At 38.5% G+C, this 16,352-nt stretch overlaps 1 protein-coding gene across 1 annotated transcript in view; it reads left to right on the top strand.

Moving 5' to 3' along the window:
* Positions 1-15,475, top strand: part of cabp7a (calcium binding protein 7a) — a 37,245-nt gene extending 21,770 nt beyond the window's left edge. The window contains exons 2-5 of the mRNA XM_084728383.1: positions 5,923-6,066; positions 6,914-7,026; positions 9,782-9,932; positions 12,334-15,475. Coding sequence (XP_084584509.1) covers positions 5,923-6,066; positions 6,914-7,026; positions 9,782-9,932; positions 12,334-12,464 — 539 coding nt within the window. The 3' untranslated portion in view covers positions 12,465-15,475. The remainder of the gene's footprint in view (positions 1-5,922; positions 6,067-6,913; positions 7,027-9,781; positions 9,933-12,333) is intronic.
* The last annotated feature ends 877 nt before the right edge of the window (positions 15,476-16,352 follow it).

The raw sequence follows: 16,352 nt of genomic DNA on the forward strand, positions 1-16,352 counted from the left end.
ATGGAGCTAATTTTAACAACCATACTTTTTTAGACATTACTTTTTCATAGTTCTGTTCAATCATTTTAATCTGAAAAGTAACTAAAGCTGATGGATAAATGTAGTGGCATAAAAAGTACAATATTTCACGTGAAATGTAGTGGAATTGATGTATAAAGTACTTTGAAATGGACACATGCTTCTGCACATCTGTATTTTAATGATTTTAGAGGGCCCCTATGGACTGCCATAACCACAAAAATAAAATTATCTGAATAAATCAGTAAAAAAAAAAACCTCCTTGTAGTAGCTTTAAGTACAGTACTTGAGTAAATGTACGTAGTTACTTTCTGCTGCTTCAACACAAAGTTAGCAAGTAGCTGCTTAACACTGTAAAGCATTTAGTGACAAAAGATTAAGATAAATCACCAAAAGAGAGACCAAAACTAAAAGGTGATTGAGGGTGAGACCAATATTTGTCAGGTGGGCAGAAATGTGACCCCAAATGAATGTTAATGATGCTCCGTGTCTGTTGGATGTTTAAATAGGCAACCATGTTCCTCATAAAATACTCTATTAGGTGGTGAAATGTCAGTGTTGGTTTAGTCTTGCAGCACCACAAACTTATTGCAGCTTTAAAGTTACCACAATCAATAAAGAAAAAAACAAATCCTGAAAACCGCTGGCAGACTCAGAGGGACCTTCCAGGGTGTCCCAGTGTCCAAGACAATGCGTCTAGGGTTCCTTTCCATCGGAGAAAATGCAAAGAAGTGCTCTACAGCTGCATGGTGCCCTTTTTATTTTTTCTCTCCTGCCCCTCAGAAAGCCTGAGTCTCATCAACAATAATCATTTGTGAATGGATTTTCTTGATGATATATTGTGAGCATGTGATCAGTACTTTTCTTTTAATTCTCTCATTGTTAATACAACACAGTCTTACAATCCCCTATTCGGACAACAAAGTATATCATCACAATCATCAAATCAGTGAGCAATGAGAACATGATGATGTTATTTCCAATAGGTATTGTTAAATGTTTGATGTGAAACAGCTGTATGCTATGATACAATTTGTAAAGTTTTTTTTAACCTCTGGTAACATCAAAATGGATTGGTCGCTACTGACCCACTGTCGCTTTAATTATGCGTTCCTCGTATTTAGATTAATTTATTTCAAGGCTACATGACTAAGCACTTGTTCATTTTTGCCAAGAGCCTCTCTTTGATTGGGCATAATAATTCGAAATAATTCAGGTCATCATACACCAACATCAGAGCTACTCAGGTTCGTTTTCTTTTCTTTTTTTGCCAGAACATTTATTCACAGCGAGGGAGAGTGAACATTGTGGATTCTGACAGAAGCAGTTTCTCAATTACAAGACTCACTGTGGCATACATGTGAATTTGGCCCAATTCAAGCTCACAGAGTGAAGTGAAAATGGGAGAATATAGTTGTCTCTCCTGAGGACAATTTAGATAGATAAACTCTCAAAGAGATAGCACTCTATCTGGATGGCGTGTGGTCAAAAAGAAAATTAATTCTTTTAGAGGATGATTAGTCAGCTCTTTTGATAAATGAAAGTGGGGATTATGTATGGTCTGCTTTACTTTGGAGATTTGTTACTTCATTCTAGTAGCACTCTGTTTGTCCTGGTTTCAAGCAGAGCCAAGTGGTTTTGAAAATATACTCATAATAGCTATACATATTCCACTTTTACGCTTGTATATCTCACTGGACTTGATAAGCCATTCATTATATTTCTGGCCCATGCAGCACTGAGGCATTTGTATCCCATAAATGGTTTGTGACAGAGTATAAAATCCACCCACAACAAATTGCGGCCCTATTTCATTACACAATACAAACTTTTTTTTTCTTTGGGTTTGTAATATACTACGCATCACTCACCAGTCGGGATGTTTCGCTCACCTTGGCCTCTGATCAATAAATAAAGCTTTCAGGGGAGACAGAGTATTTGCTAAAATTGTCTTGGCACCTTATTTAAGAGTGTGGTTGCCTCCTGCCTGGCTGCAACATGTTGTTTTTGCAGCAAGTGTGTGCTGGAAAGCCCCTCTTTCTAAAGTCAACAGATGGAGTGGAGCAGGGACCTCAGGTGGATACAGTGGTATTGTTATTCTATAAACAATACGATCACACCCACGGAACGGGGAAGGAAACACAGCTGGAGGCGCTCAATGATTCAAACTACCTCCTGCAAGACATTTTGCAGGGAAAATCAGTTGAAGAATAGCTGAATGTCCCTCTGCATGGTTTTATAAATTGCATGCCCAGATGTAATCCATTGTAATACATGATTGCCAAGGACCTTTGTCCCTGTGGCAAAGTTTCTATTCTGTGGACGTGTGCTTGATTACGACAAACTATTTCCTGAAGCCACGCTACTGCATTTATACGCACAGTGACACACAGTATTCCCCACCATCGTCGATATTTCATGTTTTGTTTTTCCGACTGAAATATTTGTCACAGGCTGTCACGGCATGAGTTTTGGCCCCAGGCTTGGCCATTCGTCGCTGCTCTGACACAAATCACCGGAGCAGCAATTCCCATTTACAAGACCTTGGGCTTTGCACTGCATTGATAAAGTTTGTTTATATTACTTCACTTCAGTAACTTAACAACAGCTAATTGGCTGTAAACTGAGAAGGGGAAGTCATTTAAATTCACATTTGAATTTTTATTTCACCCACCTTGAAGGCTGTTATTGTCAGTCAGAGGAACAAGTTGTGCATTATTTAGTGACATCATTCAGTTTCCTGTTTTCATTGTTCATTCCACTCTACACTCTTAGAAATAAAGGTGCTGACTGGAAGAACCCTTTTTGGTTCCTGGTAGAACCTTTTATAAATCTGGATAATATGCAGAGTCATTAATGAAAGGTTTCCCAAAAACTCCCTGCTAGAGGTTCTACAGACAGTCTTTCAATGATGTAATGGTTCCACCCAGAATCCTCTCTGGGGGTACTATCAAGAACTGTTCCACCTTCTGGGTGCCAACAAGAAACCATCCAGATGGTTCTACTTAGAACTTCATTCCCCCTGAGGTTTTTATCTATAATGCACCCTGGGGTTCTACAGAGAACCTTTTATATTCCAATGGTTATATTTAGAATCCACCACAGGAGTTCTACCAAGAACACTTTTATATTCCAAAAGTTTTATCTAGAACCCACTTGGAGGGTTCTACTTAAAATTTTCTTGACAAATCCTTGATGAAAAAGTTCCTCAAGGATTTCAGCAATGCTTAAAGAAAAATCTTTGAAAAAGGCTTTTTGGTTGAAAGGGGTTCTGAATGGAACCTTCAGTCAGCCAGTAGTTCTGAATAGAACCTCAGCCCTTCAAGAGGAACCATTTTGGAACTCTTATTTCTATGAGTGTATAATTGATTTACAAATGCTTTACTCTGAGCTCATCTATAATGCTCAGTCACACCTCTGGTGGAATCAGAAACCTTAAAAAGCATCACTGAACAGTCATGTACAAGACATATTCAGTCTTTGTAATAAGTTTTCATGGAAACGCCAGATTAGAGAGATTACAGATATTTCATGAGATTTTTCTGAGGATTTACATCATATCTATCTTAAAATTCATCTCCTGCCCTGCTCTTTTGTGTGCTAATCAGCTGTGTGACGTGAAGACGGGATGAGTCTAAAATTATAGGTGATTTTGTGGATGTTATTGCATATAAATGAACGGATTCAGTCTCCCATGAAGAATAAACAGGTTGAGAATGAGGGGAAACATGCAGTGTGTCTCAACTGAGGAATTAACAGCTCAGAGATTTCCTGTAGTGATCGTGGCTCTATATTGCAGCCAGTAAAAATGCATTAAAAATGCATTACATTTTGTAACTGAGTCAGAGCAGTGTCTACTCCACAGTTTAGGATTAGCTCACTCTGCTCCCACAGACTCCCTTCACTTTACCTAGCAGCTGGAAAGCAAGACAAGGAAACTTCTTGAATTTTCTTCTGTAGTGTTTTCATGGGCAAACTGAACCTTTACTGCCACTAAACAACTTCACTCCTAAAGTTTTTTTCCTTTTCTTTTGGCTTTTTTCTTCATGTCTTTTGCTCAACTATGTCCACTGTTCACATACATGCAATGCAGCGGTTGTACCACAATCATATGCATTATGTTGATGAAAACATAGATCAGGAATATTCACATATATTGAAGGAAAACTGCAAACTGCACAGAAATTTTGGCCGCTCATTTGCTGCTGGATGCTTTGCAATGTGCAGATAATATGGAGCCTATATCAACAGAAACGTTAGTATCAGGGATGCTGTTGTCACATGAGAGTCATGCTGACATGACATTTGTGGTTTAGACAAGGGAATAGAGACAGAGCAGGTAGCAGCTACTCAAAATGTATTTTATGGATGAAAGCTAAACCACTGATCAGCCCACATCAACCTCTGATGCTCTAAACCCAGAACAGAATAATCCTACGTGGACTTGGAGGCTTTCATTTACCACTATTATTACCAGCAACATCACATGGATTCCAAATCCAACAAAAGTACAAAATCATCCAAAAGAAAGAAGCAGGACTCTTCCACAGACACAGGCAAGGTTCAAACTACAAAATAAATTGAAGTTTAGTCCACACCTGGCAAGCATCAGTAAAATAATAGTAGCTTTTAGTACTTAGTCAGTCCATGCAGGATTTTGCAGGCTGTTTTGGGGATTGTTGTGACCTAAAATGCTTGATTTCACAGCAGCTTTTCTGAAAAATTGCGATGCATGTTGCAATAATTTTAGGCTTTTTTGCAATGAAATTGCAGGAGCAAGTGAAAATTGCAAAAGAAAGTTGTGATTGTTCCAGGGAGAACAAAACTGCACTCTGTTCTGAATGTTCTAAGTAACATCACCGGAAAGGCTGACAAGTTCAAAAACTCTGCAAAAAGTGTGCTTTATTTTTAGATGAAGAAGTCCACAGAGCATTGATAAATGTCAATAACAATGACAAACCTTCTGTTTCTTTTCTTTTCTGTTCCGGGGACAACCAGTTACCAAGAATGTATAGCACAACTGATATGTTTTATGCATACACATAAAAATGACCAACTATGTACTGAAAAGACATTTTTTGACAGCCAGTGGGACTTAGAGCAAAAACTGAGTAATTATTTAAGGTGAACATGTTTGTTTTGAGTGTGCGTTCTTTACCAGTTACAATAAATATTCATCTCCATCCACATGGTTACCATTTTGTTATATACACAGCATATTTTGTGCAGTGAAGTTATTTTAAAGTAATTTCATCAGTAGATGACAGTATGAGTGATCTCTTCACATTATTATTTGATTTGATTTTAATGTCAGCTCTTACACATCGGGGTTCAGCAATCATCTTGAGCTGGCAGTTATTGTTTCAAGTAGTGGGTATCTCACTCCAACCTTTTTCATTCATTTGTCTTTCTAAGAAATTACTGAACATGTGGAAATCTTTGAAATGCAACCACCCAAATACCTTTCCCACCTCGTATGACAGCAGAATATATTCTTGCTGGTTTATTTTTGGCATTAAAGCTTTTTTACGTTTTGATAACCAGGAGAGTATGACTTCACAGGTTTGATTCATCCCCATAAATTTTTAAAAACAGGGAAGTCAGAGGATTCTGCCCTTTAAAAATGTTGACAATTTGTCCTGATCTCAGCTCTTTGTTCAAGTCTTCTTTTTTTTTTTTTAATTTAGGCTCTTTTTTGTCATCTCACTGGTGGAATTTGTTCTCCTGAGCTGCCAACCCCCATATAACTATGACTCAAGCATTGATGCGGCATAACAAATGTGTCTTTGGTGCGTGGAACATTTCCCACTTTCATATCCTGCTCTACCGCAAGACTTCAGCTCGTGTGTGTGTGTGTGTGTGTGTGTGTGTGTGTGTGTGTTTGTGTGTGTGTCTTCTCTGCAGAGATCCGTGAGGCCTTCAAAGTGTTTGACCGTGATGGGAATGGGTTCATCTCAAAGCAGGAGCTGGGGATGGCCATGCGCTCCCTGGGCTACATGCCAAACGAGGTGGAGCTGGAGGTCATTATCCAGAGATTAGACATGGACGGTGAGGCACACACAGCACACACAGCTTGGATTTTATTCTTTCAAAGGAGATATCTGTATTTACTGATATATGTTTTTTAATTACCATGATATGAATGAAAGAAATATGACAGAAATTACAGTAACATGCTAATTTGAAATAATTGCTTCTCTGATAACAGTGCTACAGCCACAGTGTCTTTCAACTCTGGTCCATAATTTAGCCCATTTCACGTTAATTAGAGTTAAAATTAATGCAGAATGTTCACCAAATCTGTTCCTGTCTGTTTATGGGTCATAAGAAATCATTAATAATCTTATAGAAGGAGGAGACGTTTGTAATGGTTAAATTGAGCAATATGTTAGTGAAGTCTGGCAGACAGTCACTGAACTCCGATTCCAGAGTGCGTTTTCAGAGCAGTGGGCTTTTGTTTTCAGGATGACAGACTTAAAGGAGAAATCTGTAAGATATATACTGTAAAAAATCAAAAAGTGGCCATGACAGATCATCGAAGATTAAGGAAACATGCTAAGCTGAAATACTTCTTTGACACGTTGCACTCATCTTGCGCTCCTGCAGTGTTCCTGCAACCTACCTGAGCTTCCTCAAGTCGGTGGAGGATGGGACAGGGCGAAACAACTCGCTTCAACTGTTGACTGTACATTAAATAGGATTTCAAGCTATTTAATATACCATCAGTGGCTCCAGCTCTCTATTTGGACTGCAGTAATCATTTAAATGGATGCACAGTTATTCCAGATTGCTCCTTTAATAAAGCACAGAAGCAGATTTTTCTCTATTTGCCCGTAACACTGGATTGTACTAGATTGTAAATACAATAAACACAAATTGTTCTTTTTTTCCGCAGGCGATGGGCAGGTGGACTTTGAAGAGTTTGTCACTCTTCTGGGCCCGAAGCTGACGGCAGCTGGGTTGCCAGATAAGTTCAACGGCACTGACTTTGACTCCGTTTTTTGGAAGGTGCTCATTATTAAGTCACTCATTTCCTGCCTATTAGAGAGAGGATAGACAGCAGAGTTCCAGCTGTAGCAAACCTCTGAGCGCAGAAACATTTAGACTCTGCCGCTGTACGACTTTAAAGGAAAACCATTTTTAATTGCCACTTCCACCGGGTCGTTAATGGGAGGATTTTAATCTCGGAGAGGTTTGGATTCCCCTAAGAACTGTGTCCTTCATCAAGACTTGGAGTTGATATCTCCACCCCTTTGTGTGTGGCGACAGCCTTATTACTTAGAACATTAAAGTCAATTTTTATGTAAAATAGATATTAATTTATTTACAGACACCTCATTAGATAATCAGCTGCTCACTTTGACAGTGGGATGGAATTAATGGGATGGAGCTCATGTCAAAGCCGCCTTTGTTGTACTTGGTAGGTGATAACAGTGCTGAAGTGGCTGTCAAGTCGAGTGAGAGAGCGGGGATTTATGGGAATTCTTGGTGCAGTCAGTATACGCAAAAAAAAGGATCATAAGCAAAGACACCTGCTGGGAGAGTCAAGAAACCCAAGGGACTCTTGCAAAGGCTGCAAAGCTTCACATAACATTAATAGTATCAAGCATGTGCTGCTGGATTGATTGCACAGAGCCTCCGGTCACAGTGGTGAGCTCGTCTCTGGTGGAGCTGAAAATGAGTAACAAAGAAGAGCTATCCAAACAAGTGCACATCCTGGTTTGGAAAAAATTGGTCTTAGTCATTCACAGATCCTTATTTCATTTAACTCACATTTTCTATAATGCCAGTGGTGCATTGTAATCAAGCTGAAAATATTTTCTCCTACTTTATACATTATATTTTTTACTCCTCTGAATTTATCTGAGAGTTATAGTTGCTTAAAGAAATACAATTTTACATACAAAACACGTGATCAGCTTATAAAATACACTGGATTGATTTAGAATGACTCCCCAACAATATGTAAAGGAGTTAAAATTAGCTCCACCTGCGAACTACACGAGTGAAATGCTGCCCACACACTAATGCATAATCCAATTATATAATAAACATTAGAATAGTATGACACTGCCAGGACCCAGACTCTATCATGTGTACTTTTACCTTTGATATCAGTACATTTTGTTGATAATACTTATGTATTTTTATTCAGGAAAGATTTTGAATGTAAGACTACTAAGGCTCAGTTATACTCAGTCAGTTATTTTTGTGTTATTTTGAAATATCTGCTTTAATTATATTATTAATGCACACATAGCTATATTATTTTAGAGTAGTTATTTTATACTATTTTAGTGAAAATCTCCAAATTTTTATCTATAATAGCATCCATTACCACTAAACAGAGTTATTAATACTCCTGACCACTAGAGGGCAGCAACACTTAGCATCTATCTCAAAGCTATTTTTATTGCCTATAGGTTACACAGTATGATTTACTAGAAGACGGCTTACAAGTAGCTGGATATGCTCACCAAGTGTTTATAAATAATAATATGATGAACAGTTTTCTGTCTGAACTCGTTTTGCATTTATTTGTGCATGTTTTCTGAAATAGATAAGGATAAAATGAAGGTCATCATGGGGGTGGTGTATCAGTGTAGCCAGTCGTTCAAGTGAGACGCTACTACAGAACTAAATGTTGAAGCGATGTATTTGATACAGTACACAATGATGATGCCTATTCAGACCACTGAGAGTTGCTTGCCTGGTGCAGACTCCAAAATAATTTTCTAGCTTCTGCATTAGCTTCATGGTTATACAGTGCATTAGTGCAGGAGTGTTTCCCCCCTTACCCCCGCCTGCAAGGTCCCACTCGGCTCATATTGTGATGACGTCACAGATTTTAAATCTCTTTTCTCAGTTCTAGGAAATCTTTACAAATATAAAACCTCAATAGATTCAAATTCACAAAAGAAAGAGTCACAAATGACCTTGTTTGCAGTTCGACGTGTCCTGTCAACAGTTTCATTGATGTCTATTATAATGGTGGCTTATGGGGAAAATCCTTTTTGGGCCACAGGGATTTTTTTGCTGCAGTGCTTTTGCCTCTGTCTTAAGAGGTAGGCTACGTTATTACACCCTCCTCCCTCACAGAAAGGGGACATAAATGAGCCTTAACTTGTCATGAATATTTTAATAGTGTGGTATTGCTTGGCACTGTAAATGATCTCAATACTTCTTCCATCACTGCATAACTCATTAGGAGGCCTATTTTTCAAAACACACCAAAACAAATAGGTTTCATTTTAGCTAGAGTATTTCAGTTACAGTTGGTCAGATCTGAGATTACTTTTGGTTTTTCCACCATATTAGTCATCTATTAAAGGTAATCGAATATTATCATTTTTAACCTCAACACTGCAGGTGAACTAACAAAATTCAAACAAAATCACATTTTCCACCAGACTGTGACTTTGACTCAAAAATTAGTTTGAACTCAATTGTCCAGTAGGCAACTGACCACACTGCTAAATTGTCCAATAGGAAATTCAGCTGGGTCGGTGTCTTTATTTTGATTGGATGCCAACTTCAGTCAGAAGCTTAAATTTAGACCGCATAAAAACATTTCAATGTATTTGTTCGTATGCTGTTATTTCTGCTGTTATTGTTCATGTTTTCCCTGTGTGTCATCTGTGCGCGCACATACTCTTATGCATGTGTGACGTTGCATTTACTGTAGGCCTGCGTGTGTGTTTGTGGTATCATGTCCACCAGATTGTGTCCACATTAATGTTCAGTTATGTGTGTGTATCTCCAGTGTGACATGCAGAAGTTAACAGTTGAAGAGCTGAAGAGGCTTCTGTACGACACGTTCTGCGATCACCTTTCAATGAAAGACATCGAGAACATCATAATGACTGAGGAGAACCACATAGAGAACCCTGAGGACTGCCAGGTGGATATAGACAGTAAGGAAGAACCTCCTATACTTCAACAGACGTCTGCTGTTCATCATGTACTTTGTAGAGGATCATTAACTGGCCAAAACGAAATGCTTTCATGTCCATGTTGTTAAAGTGCACGTTACATATTAAAGGGTCACTTACAACAGTGATAGTGGGTTATTTCCAGTTTTATTCATCAGTGTTTTCAACTATGAGATTTCTGAATGTAATTTTATTTGGAGTGGTCAAATTAAAAAAGACAGCAGTAACATTTCTCTCTCTAAATAATGTCCTAGTTCTCTAGAGGTCTGGCTGTGAACAGCTTTTTCCTACATTATCTAGAGGGAGACATGTTTCTCTTCGGCCTCTTTCAACACATATCATTAATACCATAATGACAGAATACGTCATTTGCCAAAAAGACATATATGTCAGTTGCCAAAATGACATCCAGTATATGACCTTGTGAGAACCAGCAACACGTATGCCAGATCTTAATTGCACCAGACCGGTTTTCCTAAATGTAATTTTATCTAACCTTTGAGCAATACAAATACATTTGCTTTACTTTCATTATTAGCAAAAAAAAGACCCAAAATGATTTGCATGGCTAGATACCACTGGAGGTAAGTGAGATTTTGTGATCTGGATGAAATTGCCCTTTAAGATGGAAGCAGCATTTGTCCTACAAGACGGATCTCCTTAAAACTACATGAGTTGATATACTGTAGTTGGTGTGTTTGAAAGATTATATGGCCATTACAAGCCACCATATATCTTCGCATATTATTTATGGAAGTCATGATCGCTTTTAAATTGTGAGGGGTGGAGCAAACCTGATCAACATTCCTCAGTTGCACTGTACTGAGTAGAGTGTGTCTAATCATAGTGAAAAGAACATCATTTGTAGTCTTTTACCACACTCCAGTGACAATTAGTAATAACATATTTTCAATTAACACAATACAGATTCACTCTTTCAAATTTCCCACAGTCAGAGCTTCTTTCTATTCTCACCATTTTAGGCTAAAAACCAGCAATCATACGGGGAGAACTGTGTTTTTGAAACAGCAGGATACCAATTTCTCCCATGAGCAGCCTCAATAGATCATAATGTACTCCAGCCAGTTATCAGCGGTGTATGAAATGCTGTGCCCTCTTAGGGAGCTGTTTTGTAATTTGAACAACTGTGCACAGCTAATGGCATTGTTCCCTCTCCCCTCTCAGTTTCTCCTCACCTGAAGAAAAAAAAAAAAAAATTACTACACAGTTGCTAAAGCTCCATCCGCCTACGCAGACTCTGCATGGAGAAGCCCTGTCCTCTGGAGCTCATTTGAAAGTCATTGTCAGAAATGCAGGAATTCCCCAACTGAAGTAGAAGCACGTTTAGGGAAAATGTCCACAGTGAAAAAGTAAATTACACCTCTTTATTACAAAATAACCGGGATTTAGTGAAGACCGCAAACTGTTCCCTGAAAGGATGGAATTTTTCTTTTAATAGTTCATTTACAGTGGGCCATTTATCCAGTGTGTAGGTGTAATAATTGTTGGCGCCGTTACACATGATTTACAAAGATTACAATCACTGGTGGACTCACAACACCACAGCAAAAGCGCTGCCTTGGATGCCCCTGTAGTAGATGAAACATGATAAAAGCCCTGAAGACTGGCTCAGTACCCAAGATGATGTGATAAGGTGCCCTGTAGTTTGCCCTCCCAGTGGACAAAACATGTCAAGTACCCTCCTCCCAGTGGACAAAGCATAGTAAAGTGTCCTCTCTGGTGCCAATTACAGTATATATATATATATATATATATATATATATATATATATATATATTTTTTTTTTTTTTTTGCCCCTGCCCTTCAGACAGCCGGAGACTGCCACTGTTTACAGTCTTTTCTTTTCTGATAGAAAAACGTTTGTTGGGATATAGTGTTTTTCTCCAAGAACAGCAATGACCTCTTTAGGAAATAAAGATAAATCAAAAGCAAGATCAGCTGTAATCAGTTTGAAATATCCTCTGTTTGGACAAAAAATAAGGTACAACAGATATTATTTCTATTTGAATATTCTGTTTTGTTCTTACTTCAGATGATTCTGCCGGTACACTACACCTTTTCATGGAGTGTTGGTGTTTTTGATGAGCATCCTTTAATATGCCAGTCAGGTGCCAATCCATTTGTTTGTTGTTCCAAAAAACTCCAATCAACATTTCAATCTAGATGCAGCTACACAGCGTACAGGTGTGAAAACAAATCTTCTTGGCGCTGTTCATCCCTTATAATTGTGTTCATGTAATTGTAAGGTTTTGTGATGAGCTCTTTCATTCGGAAATTACTATCAGATATCTCTCAAGCAATAAATAACACCTGATTTAATGAAGCTGTGGGTCATTTTTTTCTCTCTTCCCCTCTCGTCCAGGTTCCAGCCCGACGCAGCAAGTCAAGCAAACGTGTGTGCGCAAGAGCCTGATATGCGCCTTCGCCATTGCTTTCATCATCAGCGTCATGCTCATCGCGGCCAATCAGGTGCTGCGGAGCGGCATGAAATAGGAGCTGCAGCATTTTCAGCCTTGACCACCACCTAAAGGCTGCCTTACAGATAAAAGACTGAGGAGATTGAGCTAAAAAAAAAAAAAAACAAATACAGACAATCACACAGCTGTAAAACTGGCTAACATGCAGTATGACTGCAGAATATATGAGTCACCATGGACACTTCATGTGCACAAATTCTTGGAGTCAAAGACCAGCTTCAAGGACCTCATATACAAAGAGACAGTGGTGTGTTTGCTGTGCACAGCTGACTATACATATCACTCTTCATAATACAACATTTAGTATTCATTAGCTATTCAAGCAGTGTTGCATTCAGTATGGTGGCAGCTATAGAGAGAAGTGTAGTGACTGTCCAGTTTTGTATTTGTCCAGTGCACCATGCAGTTTAGAGTAGAAAGAAGTCTGTGAAATATTGTTGGAACAGAAAATGTATTCCTGGGGCTGTGTTATGTGTGAGGTCTGGAGTGCACAGCGTCGTGGAGATTTTGTATGTGGTGCAACATTGTTCAAAAAAACCACTTGGGAATAACAATAGCTTGGTAAGGAAGAGATAAAAGGCTCTTTCAGGAAGGTGTATGTGATTGTGTGGATAGTTTCATTCATTCACAGGCTGCAAGGCTTCAGTCTGAACAGGGTGAAGCAGGTTAACAGCTCTCGGGAGGAAGGTGCTGAGGTCTGGATGGACAGGTAACTGGCTGGACATGCAGTAAACACTTGACTCTCTCTGTCTCCACGACGGGGCTTTGCAGGCCTCAGAGGATGACCATCATCTATGCATGAAATGCATGGATTTAAACAGTTGTCTTGACACATTTGTAAAAGTTCTTATCAATGTATTAATCATTATGACTGTGTAACAGAGCTGTTTTTGATTACTTAATGACAACTGTGAGCAACTGTGCGTGATGCGGGGTATCAGCAATCACAACAAAAAGTAAAGCATACAGCTGCATGAAAAAGAAGGGCTGCTTTAGTACATGCTCGTGAAAATTAGTTTCGGGATTGCTAAGCTATGGACCTTTTGCCACGCCAGGCGCCTGATGATCATCTCTCACTGCCACCGAAGGGCAAACAACTTCAAGATGTGTGCCGCTCAACCACATGAAGAATATGCATCAAAACTGATCCGTTTGGTAGCGCTGATACAAAAGTGCAAGAGTGATTTTCGTTCTCTCTTTTCTTATTTAGTTCTTTTCTGTCGGGACGCGTTGCTACGGAGCAATAAATGTGTGTAAAATAATGAACAGATATGAAACTTCAGAAATGTTAGCACCGATGGACCTACTAACTGTTGAGGTCAGAGAAAATTTTCTATAGCACTTTTCAAATTAAGGGTTTGGCAATACTTCAGAGACACCGGCTCTGATGTTCAAACGGGGGAAAACCCTCTTTATTCAGTGAGATACAAAGATCAGACAGATGAGTGGAAACTTGGAATTCAGAAGCTGCCCAGTCCATTGATGTTTGAGTGGGCCAAATGGTGTAAACTGTTGCAATAAAACATTAATATCTGTGAAGCACCACATGAATCTGACTGGATGTAGTTTAGATTGTCGTGCATGCATCTGGGTACAGTCTGTCACTGTCAATGTGTATTGTAAATATAAACCAACTTCAACCAAAGCTTTGGAAGGATCTGTGACAACAGGACTGGGCCAGATAACAATGAAATTAATATTTGAATTAGAAAGAGAAACCAGAACCAGACATCAGATATTCAATCTCATGTGAAACTAGGAAAAAAAGGTGGTCACACTTTATTTAATACTACACTAATAAGACTTTACAACCCATAATTTATATCAAATTACACAAAAAGATATGTTATATCCACATATATATGTTAATAGAGATGTTCTTAGACATCATTATGAGACTTTATTAGAGTGTAATTAGGGACTCATTTCACTTTAGTTTACAGTGCAGTTCTGTTGTAATGTGTTCCTAATTATCCCCTAATAAGGGTCTAATACTGTCTAATAAGGAACGTATTTCTAGTTTTTGTCTTCTTTGATACAAAGTATGGCTTGTTATATCTTATTAGTGTACTGTAAAATTTAAAAGTAAAATTGATTTTTTTGACAGGGCCGAGACGTGTTTGGAAAGTCAAAAGATTAGGAAAAAGCCCTTCTACACCCTCCCATAAATAAGACACTGCAATATAAAAATCTAAATAATTCACATCTTATGAATATCCCCTTTTAGGATCGCTATTGGCTGCTCCCCAAACTTGGATCTCACACAAGAGCCAGTACCTCACAGAGGCAACAAAATTAGACTATCCTATCGCCCAGAGCCAGGCAGGATAACGATTATCTGATGCACCCGGGCAATTTGTCAGAAGTGTCAACTCTGTGGGGAACACACGCAGAAAAAAAAAGAGAAAAAAAACCCATTTATTAACAAATACCTTTGTTTCCATTTTGCACTTTAAGATGTGCTGCAGCGCACAACAGCAACTCACCGCCATGATTGTTCATCCATTTCCAGATATAGTTGAGGCATAAAGAATTTACCATAGATGTGCATAAAGAATTACTTTACCATAGATGTATCTATTTTTGTGATAAGAATGTGATGGACTAGAATATTAACTGACTGACAAATGATACTGTCTCATTAGTTTTCTATTATATCATGACTGAGGGAGCATTTTCATGGGGAATAAACTTATAATAATAATTTGATTTGTTGCCTTATTCTTTGAGACACTTTGGCATTGTGCATATACATAAAAATACACCAATCATGGGTTTATAATTTATCACCAGAGCAAAATATACAAAACAATATTTATTTTCTTTTTACAGATGAAAAAACTGTATGAACATGTTGATAGTCTACTGAATGTTCTATTTCCATTGTACTGTACTTTGATACTTGTCTTTGGATCTTGCAAAAATGTTTATTGACCATGTGATATCTGTTCATTGACTCCACCTGATGTTCTTCTTCTATGTCTGTGGAATGGTATTTCACATGAATAAAACCATAAAATGACCATGTTATGTGTCCATGAAGTCATTTTCGATTTGTCAAATCCTCAATCAGGGGGCTCGAGATGTCTCTATGAAATGTTGAGGGTCAGTTTCGCTGTATTGATTGACATCCTGACATTTCAGATTGAAATCCATAGAAAGTGATGGATTCGCTGAATCCATGGATTGCTTTATTCCATTTTAAGATGCCCTTTGGCTTAGCTCAGTGTTTTGGACCCCATCTGTCACATTTATCCCAACAAAATCACCTCTCATCTCTCTTATGTCCACTAGCGATGGTCAGACTGTTTTTTTCTGGCAGTGTAACGGAGACTGAGAGACATTTTGCAGCAGTACAAAAATGCTGCTTTAGATCTACTGAATAAAACTGTCTACCATAGTTATGTAGACAGACTTTTGTCATCAATATCAGTGCAAAAAGTGCATTAACCATTCAAGGTATTTCCTACAGTTGTGCCATTCCCTTGAGCTACAGTAGACTGTAATGGCCATTAGCTGAAATCCAAGAGAAAAATCTTGTTAGGCAGCCATACATCAGCGTACAAATAATCAGAAAGAAACATTGCATGTGCATTTGCTTTTTCAACCAAAGAAGAGGGAAGCATTTCAGCCTTTCTAGCTTGCATCTTGTGATGCTGGTCTCTTGCCTGTAGCACCATGTTCTGTCTTTGAGCTGCAGAAAATGCAAGTAGGTGGTGAAAGGAGATTAGGAGTGTCTCACATTGCCAGGAGGCAGACAGTTTGTGTCCCAAAAACTGAGTGCAAACCAGCCAATAAGTGGTGAATGCTCCCTTTGATGTAATTGTGGAATCATTGATAGAGGTTTGAACATTTTGTGCAATGGAGTGATGCTTATTACATAATTTTGAGTAGATACAACACT

This window comes from Lutjanus erythropterus, chromosome 10, assembly GCF_056507025.1.
Source record: "Lutjanus erythropterus isolate fLutEry1 chromosome 10, fLutEry1.hap2, whole genome shotgun sequence".
Classification (NCBI taxonomy): Eukaryota; Metazoa; Chordata; class Actinopteri; order Lutjaniformes; family Lutjanidae; genus Lutjanus; species Lutjanus erythropterus.